Raw genomic sequence first — 18190 nt, forward strand, 5'->3', positions numbered from 1 at the left:
GCAATTATTTATACTCTTATTTGACCATTTAGGTGGAGAGGAATATGAATACGAAGATGAGGAGGAAGGTGAGGCAGCTGAAGGCGGCGAGGAGGAAAGCAAAGCGGAAAATAATGCCACTGCCGAGACTGAGGTGGAGACCACGCACAGCAATGAAAAGGAACACGAAGATGGACGTGAGATAATCTCTGTGGTGACAACGAAAAGCGTTGTCAATGGCTCCACAGCATATCCGTCACCCGTTACACCCAGTAGCTTGGGCACAACCCTTACGGACAGCCAACCAGCTCCACTGTTGCTCAAAGAACGAGAAGAGTCGGATGTTGCCGATGACGTTGTCAACACAACGGCACTGCCATCCGAAGATGATAGCGCTAGCGTACCCAATGTGACCGAAAGCTATGTGGTAGTGGCATCAATACAAACCAGTCGGAGCATCAATGGCGCCAGGTTCTTGTCCTTCCCAGCTATCGAACAGGAGGAGACGAAGCAAACGCTGTCCGAGCTGGAACGCAAGGTGCACTCGAAGCAACAGCAAAAGCAGGCCGATCTCAACGAGAGCAGTGAGGAGCCGAACACAACAACGCCAACATCAACAATGGACTCTTCCTCGTCCTCGTCAAGCACCACAGAGAGATCATTGGCAGCGCAGGGTGTCTCCACGGAGAGCATCATCGATAAGCTGGACCGCGTGCAGTCGGAATTATCGAGTGGTGTGCTCTCGGGCAAGTATCCCATCATTAGTCAAATGGATGCTGCCTCAACACCCGCAACGACGATAACAACTGGTGGCAGATTTGCACCACACATACGCAAGTTCCAGCCGCGCACCACCGCCTCGCCCAGCACAACGAGAAGTGGCAGCAAGCTGAAGGTGCAGCACTTCGATGAAGCTGAAATGGATGAGTTGGCCGGCCTACTACCAGTGGGCTTCAAACCCAAATCGAGCTACAAGAATCGCAAGATCACCACAACTACAACAACAACAACAACGGAGTCACCTCTCAATAAGAAGCCCGGTCGCAACTCAACAATTAGTCGCTCCTTTAAGAATGGTGTGATCAGCGTGCAGGATGTCGGCTTAGCCGGTCTCTTGCCCAAAGGCTATAAGCCACCCAGGACGACAACAACAAAAGCATCAACGACCAAGACTTCCAATGTGCTCGACAGCCTGTTCAGCGACGTTAAGTTTGATGATACCCTCGCAGCTCTGCTGCCCAAGGATTACAATTTGAACGCCTCGACGTCGAAGCCAGCTATCAGCATAGTCGACGATATTTCCAAGTTTTTGCCACCAGGATTCAGTCCCTCAACCCCAACAGCCACCGCAAAAACAACAACTACAACGCAAAGATCCCCAGCAGTTGCTGTACCCTTCGATGATTTGAGCAAGTTTCTGCCACCTGGTTATAAGGCAGCAAAGAAACAAGATGTGCCAAAGATTATACCACTTAAGGTGGATGACATAAGCAGTTTGCTGCCACCCGGCTTCAAGCTAAATGGCACCATCGAGAAGCCGAAGCTGACCGTGGCCACTGAAGATGATGAGTTGCTCGCCTCGCTGCTGCCACCGGGCTACAAGTCCAAATCATTCTTGCATCCCGCCTCCACATCGACAACGACAAGCAAGCCTAAGCCAAGTCCCAGCAGCACCGAGGCACCCGCAATGGAGACCACTACCAGTGGATCCGGTCTAAAGGTCGTCTTTCCCAAAGGCTTCCACAAGCGTATCGGCGTCCATAGACTGACGACGCCACACCCATCGCACGATGGAGATTCGCATGATTCGCATAGTCCACAGTCTGGCGGGGAACCACCGGTGGTGATTAAGAAGGGTCCGCCGATGCGTGCAACCACCGAGTTTACGGGCTGGCCAACACCACCGACGACACCGCTTTCGATAGAAAAGTTGAACGCTCAAACCATTAACTTTGAGGATCTGCTGACAGCAGCGGGCACCAGTAGCAGCACCACAACAACAACAACATCAACAACAACGACGACCACGACTACTCCACGACCCACCAAGCCCGGACATTGCACCGCTGATTGTGACTTGGAGGCGACTATCAAGATTATCGATGGAGTGGCCTGGAAACCGGAGCTGCTGGATCACAACACGCTCGAGTGGAAGAATCTGGCCCACGAGCTAGAAGCTCAGGTAAGAGCGAATTCTTTTATCCAAGTCCTTTCACTGAACCCTTTTCTCCTTTTATCCAGCTCAATGATGTCTACTCGAATGCCGCCCAACTAAAGAAGTGGTACAAAAAGGTGCGCATCGATAGCTTCAGTGAAGGTAGCGTTTTAGTTGATTACTACGTGGAGCTGGCGAACATCACCGAGGATGTGGACACCCTAGAGATTAAGCAGCTGTTCCACGATGCGCTAACCAAGCCCGCAACACACATGCTGCCCGACAAGGATGCACAGGAGAATGAAACGGATAGCGGCATCTCAGGTCCACAGGAGGAGCAACTAGTCAAGGCCAGCTATCAAATGGGCAAATTTATAATAGATCCAGTAGCCACCGAGTTCAGTGGTGAGTAGGGATACAGTCCAGAAAGTGCGTCTCCTCTTTAAAATGATTTCCACTCCTCTTCTTCTTAATCTCTCCATATAGTCATTGCCAAAAATATACATACCAATGTGGAGTCCCCCTCGGATGATTTACCCATTCCACAATGGGCAATTGTGGTTATTGTTATCGGTGTTGGATCGCTAGTCTTTGTCATTATCTTTGGCGTTACAGTGGTAAGTTTTCGCTGGGTTATCTTTTTGAGCAGCACATAAAATGATCCTTCTTGCAGCTGCTGAATCGTCAGAAGCGCGCCAAGAAGACACCAATTCCACTGACGAACGATATGCTTAACGAGCTGAAAGTCAATCACATGGGTGGTGCGGATAACTATGGAGTGGATGACTTCTACAACATTGATGATCCCTGGAACGATACCAAACAGCCAATTAAGCCAAAGGTCCGTTCATTTGTTTATATTCTAGATGGGATCGGTTTAAGAATTTGATCCGCAACCCTATTAAATATTTCCAATGGGATTCTCCAGATCCAGAATCTGTAATATATATATTATAATTGCATTCTCTCTCTCTAATCTCGCAGCGCTTCACAAATTCAATGCATGGCAGCAATAGCTCCAATATCTACGATAGCTGGAGATCCACTCGTCATCCACATGGCAGCAACGCCGACTATTTCTACGATCAGCAGCCGACATACTCCCAAAAGGGTGACTCGCTGAAGCGCCCCCAACTTCATCATCAGCATCAGCATCAACATCATCAGCAGCAGCAGCAGCAGCAACAATATCCGGCCCATCAGCAGGGCTATGGCCATCAATATCCGGATGCCTTTGCCGATGCGCATCAGATGTATAGCTATAACAATCATGCGAGTCGAACGCGTTATTCGCGCGATTACGATCCGGACTTTTAGTTAGTCCCCTCCCAAATCTAATAATATCCTCGACTAACCATGTTCTAGCTTTAGATATTTACGGCCTATCTGGTGTTGTAAATGAATAGCTTAAAGTTTATACATATGAGTAAAATATAATGCTGCTCAGTAACATATATATCTATATATATATATATATGTATTAAGGATAAGGCAGGTATCGTACTATTTATAAAATACATACACAATCGTAGATAAAAATCAACAGGACTTCTATGTAGCTATCAGAGCTTTCTTCTAGTATTCTACCTGCCTCTTTTATATATATATAATTGATATCTCTACTAAATCTATTAAAAATACTTGTTCTACATACTGACATATGTATATGGAAATAAGGAGTGCGCATGTGGACTCCCAAAAAGTAAATAGTCATGCACATTTAGTTAATGCTAGTTTGTAATTATATAGTAAACGTATTGTATTAATTTAATTTCTGGCGGCTTAATATATTACTATATACACATGTCTTTATTTAGACAATGATAATAAAAACAAAAATCAAATTTCTTAAAAAGTATTTACGAAATTTATCTCGTTTATTAACTAGGAATAAATTCCATTTTTCGAGCCTTATCTGTTACGGTTCTTATGCTTAATGAGCTAATGCTATTTTTTACTTTGACTTGACCTAAGAATATGCTTTAAAAATATAGGTTCTTGTGACAATATCACAACAAAAAGTCTACATATCTCGATAAGCCTAAAAGTATACTTATTATTAAATAATTTTGACAAAAAGCTATTTCTTGCCGAAACCCGGGATTGAACCGGGGACCTTTAGATCTTCAGTCTAACGCTCTCCCAACTGAGCTATTTCGGCGCATGCAACTCGTGGCACCAAAGAGCTATACGATGTCAGCGGCAGTTTTTTGAAGCACAATGAGGGTTTTTGTCTTTGCTAAAAATAAATTATCCGATACTAACGAGAAATTTCTTGGCGACGAATTTATTTAAAAATATTCAATATAATTGCGTTATTAAAAAATTAGTTTATCTCAGATAAAAAAAATTGTTTTGCCGAAACCCGGGATTGAACCGGGGACCTTTAGATCTTCAGTCTAACGCTCTCCCAACTGAGCTATTTCGGCACATGCACGCCACGTGTCCAATGCACTAATTGGAAAAACAGACATGGCTATGGCAAAAATATGCAAAAGGATAGTCGTTGCCGAAACCCGGGATTGAACCGGGGACCTTTAGATCTTCAGTCTAACGCTCTCCCAACTGAGCTATTTCGGCACATGGAAATCTGACGATTCAAATCTGATTTTTATCCCAGGCGCCTTAGAACTTTATATTCCTATGGACAGCTAGGTTGACTAAAAAGAACTATACGTACATATATACATATTTTATCTATATATGCATTTGATGTTCTTCATATACAATTCTTCCTGAAATCAAGTAAATAAACGCATATAGTATTGTTTACATCATTCTTTATTAATTCTTTGCGACGATTAAGCAGGATATCTGCTAAATATCTTACAGCTGCTGTAAAAAGCGCCGTAAATTCAATTGGATTTCACACCCTAGAGCTCTCTAAAGCTAAAAAGTTAACGTTCGTTTTGTGTTGTGTCTGTTGGGCTGCTACACGCTAATGCTTACTTTAAATGTTTTCGCAATCTCATAAAATCAATACAATTCGAGGGTTTCTTATTTTAGCTACTAATTGTTACAATTTAATTCAAAGACAGTTAAAAATTTTTACTAATATCACTTTCTAGAAATTTGTCCAATTCGTATTCGTGTGCCAATTATGACATACTACGTCCCTATATGTATATTTTTATGTAATTTGTTCCTCAAAAATTTTACTTAGTTTTGGCATAAAAATAATATTTGTTTCGAGCCAGCTACTATAAAATGAAATAATATTTTCAAAAGTAATTTAAATAATTTTCATTTATTTAAAAATTTAAAAAATAACTAATTATAATAATTGAGTAATTTTTCAAGTGTTTATGTTGTTGGTTCTTTTTATGTTTTTTGTTTTTGTTTTTTTGTTTGTTGGGAGGGGCGAATGGGTGGACTTTGTGTGTGAAGAATCAATTTTCTTACATGCCCTAAGAATATGCATGAGCGTGTTTGTAAAAGTTGTGTGTGCGTGTGTGTGTGGAAGAGTGTGAGAGTTTAAGGACAATTTTAACAATAATTAAAAACTTATCATTGAGTTCGATTACTTTATAAATGTACAAAATATAATTAGTAAACATAAAAATGCATTAAAAACTAAACAAAAAGCACTAAATTGCCGGTCCAATGCCTACAATTGTAAAATTTGTTATTGTGGTTGTTGTTGGTTGATTTGTTGTTGTTGTTGTTGTTGTTGTTACGCCTAATTACATAACTATGATATATAAATTTATAATGTATATGTATTCATGTATGCATATGTATTTATATGGGTTGTAATAATAATATTTAAAACTACAATTCATAACACGACGTAAACAAACAAAGGCCAAGGGGTCGACAGCAAAGTACAAGTATAAGTAGATATACGTGTAAATGTATGCTTGAGTGTATATGCACTTGGTAACTATGTATAAGAGCTGTTGCCATCAAGCAACACATAAATATGTATGCAATAAGTCTGTATATATGTATAAGGTTTAATCATTACAATTATTTGTTTAAATTTTTAATTTTTTTAACTGCAAAAGGCGCAGCAAAACACTAAACAGCATTGCGGGGCATTTTTCAACAGACAAATTCCAATGCAAATTGTTTTTTTTTTATTTTAACGGGCTCAGGCCAACTTAATTTTGATTTCAAATCGCTTTCATATATGTGTACTTCTATGTGATATAATGCATATGATGAGTGTGTGTGTGTTTATGTGTAAGAATGCAGGGATGTGTGTGTGTTTATTTGTTGTTGTGTGCGTCTGTTGCGTTTGGTGTATTCCACTATTCCACAGCGAAACCACAGGTCTCCTCGACGGCTTGCGTCAGTTTGTCGCAGAGCAGCTGATAGTTCTCATAGGGCGGCAAGTCAATGCGATTGAAGCAGGTGTGCGCCTTGGGCAGATTCTGGGTGGGCACATCTACGGTCAGGTGTATGGTAAATAGGCGCGGCCCCACCGCCCCCGTTGAGCCCTGCAGTGCACGGAATCCTTGCAGCGGCACCCGCGACGAGCCCGTCACAAATTGCAGCAATCGTGCTCGCATCTCGAAGCTGTACGATTCAACCACCTGCAAAAGTAAATCCCAATTAAATGGATTGCATTGGATAGAGTCGAAGAGGGCACTGCGAACCTGCCAGAACCAAAGGACCTGGGGCGTTTCATTGGTGCAGTGCTTCATTCGCGTATTGTTGCGCCAGTCGTTCACATCGATGCTAGAAATGCCACCAATGACCAGTTCCAGTTCGCGCTCATCAAATGGCCGCAACAAATGACTGGGTATCAGTTCACAGAAGCCTGTCAGGATTAAAGAATTGTCACAATCAATTCAGAAGAAGTAGAGATAAGGTTGAGATGGATACGAACCCTTTTGCAGTGCCAGAAACTGCTGCTCGATGCCACGCATGAAACGATAATTGACATAGAGCTTAACATACTCGCGTTTATTCTCCTCGGTGACCGCAATGGATGCACCACCGGGCTTCAGCTCATGCACCACCAGTGCGCCAAAGCTATTGTTCTCCACACTGAACGTGGACTCAAAGAAGCCGCTGATGTTGCTTTCACTACAAGATTATCATAATTAAATTGAACTGAATTTGATTTAATGGCCATTTCACTTACAGCATCCAGGTGAGGCTGCGATGCAGCTCCGGATCGACGCCTTCAATGTCGCCCAGTGTGATGGGTTTGTTCAGCAGTTGTTTGTAGAACGGCGTGGTGAATCCACCATCGAGGCAATGGCCATGGAAAACGGCAATGCCCAGTGTGCGGCCAACGAAATGAAAGTAGGACAAATGATCGGGATTGACGCTTGAATCGGGATTGATTTGGAGCGTATAGTGATCGTCGCGACTGTACTGGAATAGGCCGTACTGTGGATTGAGCATCTCGCGGGAGAGCAGATGGAGCCATTCGCGGGCAACACCACCGTAATCCAAGCCCTCCTCTCCCTTGAACTTGACCATGAGCCGCTTGCGCATGTCCTTGGCGCGCATCTTCATAATCAGTCTGTAGCTCTCCTCGAAGATTTCGCTGCGCGACACCTCCAGTCGACAGTGGCCCGACTGTGGCTGCAGCGTCTGCAGTTCTGAGCGCAGTGCCTTCATCTTGCCCACCAAATCACGCCGATACTTGGGCAACAGATCGGCGCCCTCGAGCAGACCCTGCGGCAGATCCGGCACCACAATGTGCGGCGTTGTCCGGCGATGCGGCGTTGTCGTTGTACTTCCGGAGGAATTGGTTGTGGCCGCTGGCGTTGCCGCAGTTAGCGTTGGCGCCACTGCTGCTGTTGATACTGGGACAGCTGCTGCTGGTGCTGCGGATGCTGCTGTTGCTGTATTTGGTGGTGTCGCTGGTGGCCCGCTTCCATTGCATATCCTCTGGAGTATGCTGCCACTGAGACGCGGATCGGTGAACTGCGTGGTGCGATTATTATGATCGACAAAGTAAACACGGCCCGAGGCCGTTTTACGCTGCTCCCAGCCGCTGGGCAGCGATCCAATCTCGTCCAGCGTCAGATGCTGCGTGTCCAGGTCGCGTGGTATGCGCGGATCATGCCATGTCGACACACCCGTCAGTATGTGATAGAAATACACCTGACCCTGCTGCGTCGTTCGCATCTCATAGCCCGGCGGCAGATCCAAAAATGGCCGTGCCGCCTGATTCGCCGCTGCTAGCGCAGCGCATCCGTAACGCACGCCACCAGGAGGAGCACCAGCTGCCGCTGCAGATCGTGTGCCGCGTGAGGAGCGCCTGCGCGCCGCTGCCTCATCGACAGCCTGACGCGAACTGCGACGTTGGGATCGCTGCGCCGGCGTCGTTGTTGTCGTTGTCGTCGTCGTTGATCTGCCCACTGCTGGCTGCTGACTGTTGGCATTCGGACTGTGCACGTTGCCATTGCCATTGACCATGATGCTGCTGCTGCTGCTGTTCGTTGTGGGTGTGGCTGGCGTTGTGGGCGTCGGCGTTGTCACGTTTGTCGCTGATGTGGGACTGTGCCGGGGCGGCGTTGTTGCCGGCGTCGTCGTCGCTGTTGTTGTTGTGGCGCCATCCTCTGCTGGTACCCAGCCATTGTTGGCAGGCTGCACTAACCCATTTCCATTCCCATTCACATAGTTCTGCTGCTGTTGTCCCGTGGGCGATGTGGGCGTCTCAATGGACGCGTGTCCATTGATCGGCGTTTGATGCTTTGGCGTTTTCACATGATGATTGTCGTTGTTGCTGTTGTGCAGGCGACCAGTCGCCGTCGTTGTTGCTCCTGTTGTTGCTGTTGTCGCACTGCTGCTGTTGTTGCTGCTGCTGCTGCTGTTGTTGGGCGTGGCCGGCTCTAAAGCGGCATTGCCCGACCGACTGGATGTGGACTTTTTACCTGGAGTGGATGTCGATATCGGTGTTGATGTCGTCGTCGTCGTCGTCACTCCCGCTGTCCCCGAGGTGGGACTGGTGTTCTCCTTGCCGCCGACGCTCGAAAGTATTTCCGTTGAATGGCGTCGCTCGTCGGGCGACTCGCGCGACATCTGGCGATTGACTCCGTGGCCGTTTAGCAGATTCGTGCAGGTCGTGGAACGTGTTGGGCCAGCTGGAGTCTGCCTATCCACATTGTTGCCATTGTGTTGGCGCTGTTGCGGTGATTTCGTTGCCGCGGTGGCTCTTGGTCGATCCCATTGCGTCGATTTGGTTGCATGGTTTACGTAGTAGATGCGCCCGTTTCCCGTGCGTCGCTCCTCCCAGCCCTCGGGCAGACAGTCGGGCACCGGCGGCTCCTCCTCGGATGGACCGCGCACATCGCCGCTGGGTCCCACAATTGCCAGCGGATTGCCGCTGCAGGGACCATCTTTGGGCACCAGCGAAATGATGATCTGACCACGCACCAACTCATCGTCGTCCGGCGAGTGTTTGCCCAGATCCAAGCGTTGAACTGCAATATGCAAATTGTGATTAGTTTCTAATGGAATACAATTGCAGCAGATTGAAGATTCACTTACAGCCCGTGCCCTTGAGGCTCTGTATGGTCACGGCGGGAATGCGCACACAGCCAAGAAAGCCGCCGCCTTTGTGTATCTTGCGCTGATTGAAAACCGTGATTGTTATCGAATCGCCTCGACCCAGAAATAAATCGTAGTGAGCATTCCATTTGGGATCCAGCGAGGATTTGCTTATCTCCGTATTATAGGTTTGACCGGTGCCATCCACCTGAACCCTCGCAAAGGGATCCGGTAACCCTAAATGCATACAACAATAACAATTACAATTAAACAATTATATTAATATAGTTGTCATTTTATATGTAATAGGATTGCATGACATAAATTGACTAAAGTGACTCAAAGTGAGCCAACTAAATGGCCAACACTATTCAGCCACAAACTGAATGCTATTTTCAAATCGAATCTACTTCGATGCACAACAGCAACAAGAAAAAGTAAACAGTTTACAGTCTAACAATATTGGTTTCCGCTAGAATGTTCTGCTTGCTGTTGCTGCTTTATCTGCTAACGCATTCAATGTTGCCCAGTTGCTGCCATGGACCCAATCGACATCCTGGCTTTCCCAATCGCCTTAACATCGACATTCGAGCGTTGCCCACACGCTGCATGCAGCAACAACAGCAGCAGCAGCAGCCGGAACAACAACAGGAAATCTCAACAGCGACAATAAAGAGCGATATTGAAACAACAAACAGCTTCAGCCAGGTTATCGCAACACAGCCCAGCTCGACTAATCGCAATCCAACAACAACTCGACAACTGATTGTGAATCCCTTCGGTTGGTAGATCCCACAAAACGTGGGTAAATCACACGCTGTCCCATCATATATAAGCGGGCCACAGTGACACAGACCACACCACTCATAAGACAACAACAGTCATGGCATCCACACGCTTCAGCTTCAGCTTCAGCAGCTTCTTCACTTGGTTCCTCCTGGCAATGATGACATTCTCGTGCATCGCTTCAACGATGGCCAGTCCTTTTGATGGACGTCACGTGAATCGCCGCCCTCAGCCAAATCTCACTTTTCCCAAGAAATATCCCGGAACACCGCCTTTCAATCCTCATGGCTGAGAGACAGAGATGTGCAATTTACCGGAGCAGTCGCAACGCACTCAATTAGTTTAATTCACCAAATGGGGTCAACAAATTCCAATTAAATCTGAATCTAAACAACGCTTTAATCATAATTGTTTTTACTCGACTGACCCCAAATCTCAAATGGAGGCCAAGTGTCGTTTGTATTAGTAAAAAGAAAAAATAAAAATAGACTCGTGACCATTGCACAGGTCGCATTTTACTGATTGAGAAGATGACCGAGTATTGCTGAATCTGAACATCGCATGGGCAATTAAGAAGTGCAATTTATTCACAACAACTTTGCAACTTGTACACATACTTTTGCAACTCAGTGTGTGTACATTTACTACACTATCAGCTATCAAGGACAGTTTGGCTGTCCTGTCAAGTGACATGCATATTGCATATTGTTTCAGTACCTGTATCCCAATATCGTAGCCCAATTGTATCTCCACCTGTACAAAAAGTATCTCAAAGTGTATCTCTCTCTCTCTCTCTCTCTCTGTCTCTTTGGGTGTGTGTGTGTGTGTGTGAGTAATTTGAGCTGTGTACAACGACAACGACAACAACAACAACAAAACAGCAGCTGTTGATTGATTTAATGCTCCAAAGAACACAAAAGCAAAACGGCAAAAAAGTAAAAGGAAATATCAGCAAGAAAGCGAGCGAGAAAACTAAAATAAACCAAAATAGTCGACTAGTTGTATGCTCTTTAAAAATACAAATTTAACTAAAAATATTAAATAATAAAAATTATATCACATTTTTACTTAAGCAGAAAATTTGTTTTTTCCAATTTAAAATAAATTTTAGGCTGGGAAATTCAATTAAATTCAACACCAATAGTTGTTTTAATCTGCACTCTTATTTTTTACATACGAAATTTGGTTTGTTATCAAAATATTTATTTGGGACTAATCTCCTACTTAACTCCCCAACAGCAAAAAAAAACTTTATTCTTTACAAATTTTAAAACGTGCTGGGCACTCTTCAATTTTAAAATCCTGCTGCAACGTCTGTTTAATATAGCTAACTAATGTCGAACAAACAATTTATAAATATAAACAAATTATATTTTCGATTTTATGGGGGAAAAAGCATCTGCCTTCAATTCCATTTCGCTGGGTTGAAAATGGATTTATGTATAAATTTATTAAGCTTCAAAAATTGTTTTGGTTTGTAGCAATTATATTTAAACATTAATCAACCTATCGAAAGGATATAAAACACAATTTGTAAAGGTATGAAAAAATAATAGCAGTGAATTAAAATCTGCAAAATAAACATAGAACTGGTTTTTGCAGATAATAAATGACATTAAATATTACATTTGTAGCACATTCATATTATATGAGATTATATTATGAGTAAATATAGGATATGTAATACTTAATCAGAGGCAAATCCAACTGACAAATAATTATAATTTAATAATTAATAATTTATAGGAGATCGATAATCAATTCTGGACATTTTTTCATATTTATTTTGGCGCTTTTTCGCTCATCTTGTAAGATCTACAAAAAAGTTGATGAAAATATTTGTTTCCATCAAAAACCAAATGTTTTTTGTTTGTTTAAACAGTAATAATTGTTATCATCAACAGCAAACGCTTTCAATATATAATTTCTAATGTTTATTCAACTTAATTAGGGGGCTAATTAATCAGAGTCTTTAACAATCTATATTCAAATTTCTACCTAAATAAATTCAATGTTCGTCATCATATTAATTTATACTGACCAAATTAATGCAAAAAAAAACGTATTAAATAAAAAGAATTTTACGGCTCACTTCATGGTCAAAATGCAGATATTGACGTTAGGACTGACATGTTGACTGACTGGCATATTGACTGACTGGTGACTGGCGACTGCCCGACTGCGGACAGCAGATAAACGGACGGACGGACAGACAGACTGGCTAACAGTCGACCACATGTCGTTCAACCCCAATTGACTTAATGGCTGCATTGGCACAATTTTGTGGCTCACGCTGGATGAGGAATACGGAATACGAAATGCGCTGGTGGGCAAATTAACGATTGGCTGCACTTTCTCTTTGGCAACAGCGGAAGTCAGTGTTGCATGAAGCTTCAAATTGCCGCACACACACACACACACACTCACACACATACGCACACACAAGCAAGTGGTAGTTGTGCATCATTTTTAATGCGAAAAAAGAGAAGAAAAGTAAACTAAAACAGTATTGTGTGAGTTATGAGGATTGACCGGCAGCAGCAGCCGCTTTGGTGTTGCATGCCTCGCGCTCTCGTATACGCTCCTCGATCAGCGGTCGAAAGTGACGCATTAGTCCCTGTGGCGGCCATGCGGCACCGTCGCCCAGGGCACAAATGGTATGCCCCTCGATCTGCTTGGTTAGCTCCCACAACATGTCAATCTCCCCGACCTGCGCCTGGCCGGTGACAAAGCGCTGCATAATCAGATGCACCCAGTGGAGGCCCTCGCGGCACGGGGTGCACTGGCCGCAGCTCTCGTGCTTGTAGAACGCACTGAGGCGTGCAATGGCACGGATAATGTCGGTCTGCTTGCTCATCACAATGATGGCGCCAGTGCCGAGGGAGGAGCGCACCTCCATCAGTCCGGTATAGTCGTGGATGGCCTTCTCCGCGTCCGCCTTGGGTATGCATGGAGTTGACGAGCCACCGGGTATGATGGCCAACAGATTATCCCAGCCGCCAGTAACACCGCCTGCATGTCGCTCGATGATCTCACGGGTGGGCATCGATAGCTCCTCCTCGACGGTGCAGGGTCGCTTCACATGCCCCGAAATGTTGAAGAGCTTCGTGCCCGAATTTCCAGTGCGCCCGAAACTGGCAAACCATTTTCCGCCGCGCCGACATATTGCGGGTGCCACAGCCACAGTCTCCACATTGGTCACCGTTGTGGGGCAACCGAAGACGCCAACGTCCGCGGGAAATGGGGGCTTGGAGCGCGGTTTGCCGGCCTTGCCCTCGATGGATTCGATTAGGGAGGTCTCCTCGCCACAAATATAGGCGCCAGCGCCGCGTTGCACATACAAATCGAATTCGAAGCCGGAGCCGCACGCATTCTTGCCCAAATAGCCAGCGTTGTAGGCCTCCAGAATGGCGTACTGCAGATTGCAGGTCTCGTTGAAGAACTCGCCACGCACATAGATGATGCCAGTGTTGGCGCCCATTGCGCATCCTGCTATTAAACAACCCTCGACCAGCTTATGTGGATCGTGTCGGAGGATTTCCCGATCCTTGCAAGTGCCCGGCTCACCCTCGTCAGCATTGACGACAACAAACTTGGGTCGTCCATCCGGTGGCTTATTCATAAACGACCATTTGAGACCGCTCGGAAAACCAGCACCACCGCGTCCCCTCAGACCCGATGTCTTAATCTCATTGATGATCCAGGGTGAACCCTTCTCGATGATCTCTTTGGTCTTGTACCAGTCGCCACGTTTCATTGCCTCCTTTAGGCGCCAGTCGTGGCGTCCGTAGAGATTCGTGAATATTCTATCCGCATCCGCAAGCGGACCAAATTTGGTCTTGGTTTGTGGTGGCGGAGTGCCCGGCGGAGGACCCTTTGGTGGAGGTGGTGGACCTGGCGGTTTTCCAGCTCCTGCTGAGGATGGCGGCTTATTTGCAGTTTGTGCCTTTAGTGGAGATTTTGCAGTTCCTCCAGAGGATAGAGGTTTACTTGCAGGTGGTTTTCGAGGAGATGGTGGTGGTGGTTTTTCAGCTCCTCCAGAAGATGGAGTCTTATTTGCAGGAGGCGGTGGTGGTGCTGCCCCTGCCGGCTTTGTGGGAGGTGGAACATTGCTTTCATCTGGAGGCTTGGCCGGATCACAAGAACCAGACTTGGTTTTGTCCGAGTCTCCGGACTTGGCAGTTGACCATCCGGATGTGGAAAAATGTTTGGCAGGTCCCGAGGGGGGCGTTGGCTTAGCAATTCTGTAGTCACCTGGTGCAGACTTATTCCCAGTTAACCTTTCTCCATCGCCAGAGCTTTCTTTGCCCTCGTCCTCTTTGATTGTCTGTTCATTTTGCTTCTCTTTCAGAGCGCGGAGAACGGGCAAGCATTTGATTTTGTCCACTTCTTCCTTGGCTTTGCTTAGCACTTCGGCTACTTGGCTATCTTCGGTTTCGGCCAACCGCTCATTGAGTGGAAATTTTGTGGTGCTTTCATATTCGGTCTTTAGTGGAAATTTCGTGAGTTCCTTTAACTTAATAATGGTTTCCACCTTATCGGGTTCCTTTACGATTTGATGAGTCCCCTGTCGCTCCCTAATCATTGTGCGCATCCTGTGCTTTTTATTCTCAATAATTTCGGGCACCGACAATGTGGGGATCGACTGTATTGGATAAGAACAGTCGTCTGTGTCAACCGGATGCTTCGCTTCAGTATGGCCAGCGATATCATCATCATCATCACAACTGCTGCCCTTTCCCTTGGTGCACATAATGCGGACTTGGATCATCTGTGCGGGCAGCTTCAACAGCAACGAAACATTTCCCAATCTTGCGTCATTACCAGCTATTAATCCTGCTTTCAATTCGTAGCCTACAAATGCCAGCTTTCCCACATCTTTGTTCTTACTCCGCATGACGAGAAGTTCCTCGTGTATTTTGGCGTTTCCACCAACATTTCCTGTTGGTTTTTTACAATTTGCCAAAAATGTTTTATTGCAATTCAACGGAAATTGCTTACGCAGCAGTAATGTTATCATTGTTTTTTATGCTTCTCAAATGGAGAAAAAAAAACGCGCTTTCTATTCAAATTGTCCGAGTTTGTAAACCTATTTTGCTTGTGATAGCAAAAGCATGAGTTTAGGACAAGAAATGTATATAAATATATTTATATGTATATGTGCTTTAAATTCTGAACTTAATTTCTTAGAGATAAATTTTGGGAAAGTTTTGACAATTATATATAGGGAAGCATTTAATATATGTGTAAACATACACAAAAAAAAAGTACCAAAAAATCAAATTCAACTGTCAAAAACTATATTTTTTGCGTAGTTAGTTAGTCATAACACATGTTCGACCATAAATCCCTGGCCTATAATATCTATTTATACATCGCTCAAGCGCTTTCCGATAGTACTACCCAAGTCCTAATAAAAAATAAAAAAAACACAAAGACACACACCCAAACAAATTTTTACCGGGTTTCCGACGAGTTTTTTCCCCAATGTACAAATCTAATCAGCGCCAACGATAAATATATATATATATATATATATATATTATAGCCGGTAACTTTTTGTTCCCATCAATTTATTTGCATGGCGGCACAGAAACCTTCTAACCTATGACAAAAAAAAAATAAAATATGTAATCCAAGTGCGTTAAAGTGCGAGATCTTTTTACCATGAGAAGATGGAAATAGAGTACAAACACACACACACATATATATATATATATATATATATATACATACTCGTCGCTTAGTCAAAGCTACTTGGCATAACGCTGCTAATTACACATTAGCATTTATGTGCCACTTCAAATGGCATAGAAATCCGCACAGTCCTTCTTTGGAGGCAGCCACCCCTAGCCCCGCCCCCTAACGTAGCAAGCGAACACCTGTCGAATTATTTGGAATGCGCTGGCTGCAAGCCTATATCTAACATATACAGATAGAAATATACACACAGATATATACAGATACAGATACAGATACAGATACGTAGTAGTGTTTAATTAAAGACGGCATTAGGCAATGCGGACGCCGCCCCGCGTGATTAAGTGCAGCGATGTGTAAAAAATGTATGAGAGAAATACAAAAATAATACATAACAATAAATAACGCACGCATACAAATACAGATTATAGTTGCTTGTGTGTGTGTTCGAAAGAGAGGGGAGAGCAACGGCCACAATGAAAGTAAATTACTAATAATCATTTTAGTTGTGTGTAAATAAAAAATTATAGCAAATGAAGAAAAAATAAAAAAAAACACTTGGCGGCATGGCAACTGTAATTTGTGGATATAGGAATACAAATTCAACCACCCCTGCAACACCACCCCCACCCCTATGACGATCCATCGTGCGTGTAATTTGGAAAAACAAAAAAAAAAAAAAATGAAAGTAGACAAAAGGAAACGCTAAATTTACCTCGAAACGAACGAAGCACGTAGTACATTCAAAACAATCAAAACGCACCAAAACCTAAAATTCGTGGCCATACTTTGATTTGTTTTAATAAAAAGTTGAGCGCCCAATTTGTATGCAAATTAATTATTAATATCTTAAAATGATTCTCATAAGAAAAGAAAAACAAGAAGTACTTACGAAACAAATCCTTGCGCGCCAAATTCCTTGCACACAATACTGAAAAAGAAGAAAACATTTATTGAAAGAGACAATCAAATGCTGATGATGAATTATGTATGCATATTTAGCAGCAAGACTTACGCGTTATTCGAATTTTGTGTTGTCCATTGCGACGTGGATAATCCAGTTTATTCATAATTTCAGACTTTAGATTTTGGTTATTTTGTAGTTGTATTTTTGATGTATATAAAAATATAGTTAAACTATTTGTTATTTTTTTATAAAACAATTGGTCTGTCTGACACTTGTCTTGCTGATCATTTTTGGGCAATAAAGTGCTGTTGTTGTTGTTGTTTTTATTGCTGGCAGCATGTATACAAATTGAAGCGAAGTCGAAGAAGGAGGTAGAGAGAGAGATAGCAAAAAATATATATCTCAAATTTTCTTGTTGTTGATGTTGTCGTTGTTGTTATTGCCGCAGCAGCAGCTGCTGCCGCTCTTGTTGTAGCCTTGAGAATTTCTGTTGTTTTTGCTGCTGTTGCTGTTGCAGTTCTGTGTCATTGTTTGCACAGTGAAATATTTATAATTCATGTGTTGTTGTTGTTGTGTGGTTGGTTAGTTGCGGTGGCGCTGCGAACAAGTGCAAACTGCAAGAGAAGGCGACAAAACTGATTATTTATGAGTTTCATAATTGAATTTATACGAATTGTTTTTTATTAGTACACAAACACACACATTTTGATAACTAAACCGTTCGTTAAGATAAGCATTTGCATATGTGTGTGTGAGTATACGTGTGCATGTGTGTGTGTGTCTGTGTGGGTGGTTATCTGAGCTATGAAAATGAATGGAGTGCGTATTAGTATTAGTAACTGTAGAAGAGGGCGTGCAAACTGCCGGCAAACGACGAAGACGAAAACACACGACAAAAAGGGGGAAGGAAGCGAAAAAACTGCTTTGGCAGGTAGCACAAAACACAACTCACCCGAAACTGTTTTGCTTCTGTTTTTGTTGTTTTTGATGCTGCTGCTGCTTTGGCTGTTGCCTTAAAACCATTTCACACGCACATGTCGCACACACAAACACACACACATTGAGACGGACGCATGTTGCAAGCACTTTTGTTATTTCATAAATTGTATTAAATTATAGATATATATATACATACTATGTATGTTTGCATACGTATTTATTTGAGCAGTCGCTTAATTAACTTTAATATGCTTCCTGCGTTTGTATGG

The 18190-nt window shown here is 43.8% G+C and overlaps 3 protein-coding genes and 3 non-coding genes across 6 annotated transcripts in view; 1 reads left to right on the forward strand and 5 right to left on the reverse strand.

Annotated features, from left to right (window-relative positions):
• Nucleotides 1-3948, forward strand: part of LOC6559797 (serine-rich adhesin for platelets) — a 45888-nt gene extending 41940 nt beyond the window's left edge. The window contains exons 5-9 of the mRNA XM_032734183.2: nt 33-2161; nt 2221-2539; nt 2621-2751; nt 2808-2975; nt 3119-3948. Coding sequence (XP_032590074.1) covers nt 33-2161; nt 2221-2539; nt 2621-2751; nt 2808-2975; nt 3119-3451 — 3080 coding nt within the window. The 3' untranslated portion in view covers nt 3452-3948. The remainder of the gene's footprint in view (nt 1-32; nt 2162-2220; nt 2540-2620; nt 2752-2807; nt 2976-3118) is intronic.
• A 274-nt stretch (nt 3949-4222) lies between these two features.
• On the reverse strand, nt 4223-4295 carry Trnaf-gaa. Its single transcript has one exon. It is a non-coding gene; the product is annotated as a tRNA-Phe (tRNA).
• A 195-nt stretch (nt 4296-4490) lies between these two features.
• On the reverse strand, nt 4491-4563 carry Trnaf-gaa. The gene has a single exon. It is a non-coding gene; the product is annotated as a tRNA-Phe (tRNA).
• Nucleotides 4564-4641: 78 nt separating this feature from the next.
• Nucleotides 4642-4714, reverse strand: Trnaf-gaa. The gene has a single exon. It is a non-coding gene; the product is annotated as a tRNA-Phe (tRNA).
• Nucleotides 4715-5434: 720 nt separating this feature from the next.
• LOC6559510 (E3 ubiquitin-protein ligase Smurf1) lies at nt 5435-17190 on the reverse strand. The gene is made up of 8 exons (XM_032734033.2): nt 17091-17190; nt 16968-17006; nt 9590-9826; nt 8905-9522; nt 7227-8871; nt 6969-7168; nt 6736-6899; nt 5435-6672 (listed from the first exon to the last, which is right to left on the reverse strand). The coding sequence occupies exons 1-8, from the start codon at nt 17143-17145 to the stop codon at nt 6388-6390; spliced, it is 3243 nt and encodes a 1080-aa protein (XP_032589924.1). The 5' UTR covers nt 17146-17190; the 3' UTR covers nt 5435-6387.
• LOC116804946 (NADH dehydrogenase [ubiquinone] flavoprotein 1, mitochondrial) lies at nt 12829-15377 on the reverse strand. The gene has a single exon (XM_032734032.2). It carries the CDS (start codon nt 15270-15272, stop codon nt 12894-12896), a length of 2379 nt encoding a protein of 792 aa, XP_032589923.1. The 5' UTR covers nt 15273-15377; the 3' UTR covers nt 12829-12893.
• Nucleotides 17191-18190: the final 1000 nt, after the last annotated feature.

Source organism: Drosophila grimshawi, unplaced genomic scaffold (assembly GCF_018153295.1).
Source record: "Drosophila grimshawi isolate 15287-2541.00 unplaced genomic scaffold, ASM1815329v1 contig_1369, whole genome shotgun sequence".
Classification (NCBI taxonomy): Eukaryota; Metazoa; Arthropoda; class Insecta; order Diptera; family Drosophilidae; genus Drosophila; species Drosophila grimshawi.

Coding starts and splice junctions, on each gene's coding strand:
- LOC116804946 (XM_032734032.2), bottom strand. CDS start 15,272: ATGCGGAGTAAGAACAAAGATGTGGGAAAGCTGGCATTTGTAGGCTAC.
- LOC6559510 (XM_032734033.2), bottom strand. CDS start 17,145: ATGAATAAACTGGATTATCCACGTCGCAATGGACAACACAAAATTCGA. Junction 8,872..8,904: donor CACGCCCAACAACAGCAGCA/GCAGCAGCAACA, acceptor GTGCGACAACAG/CAACAACAGGAGCAACAACG. Junction 6,673..6,735: donor AGGTCCTTTGGTTCTGGCAG/GTTCGCAGTGCC, acceptor TTACTTTTGCAG/GTGGTTGAATCGTACAGCTT.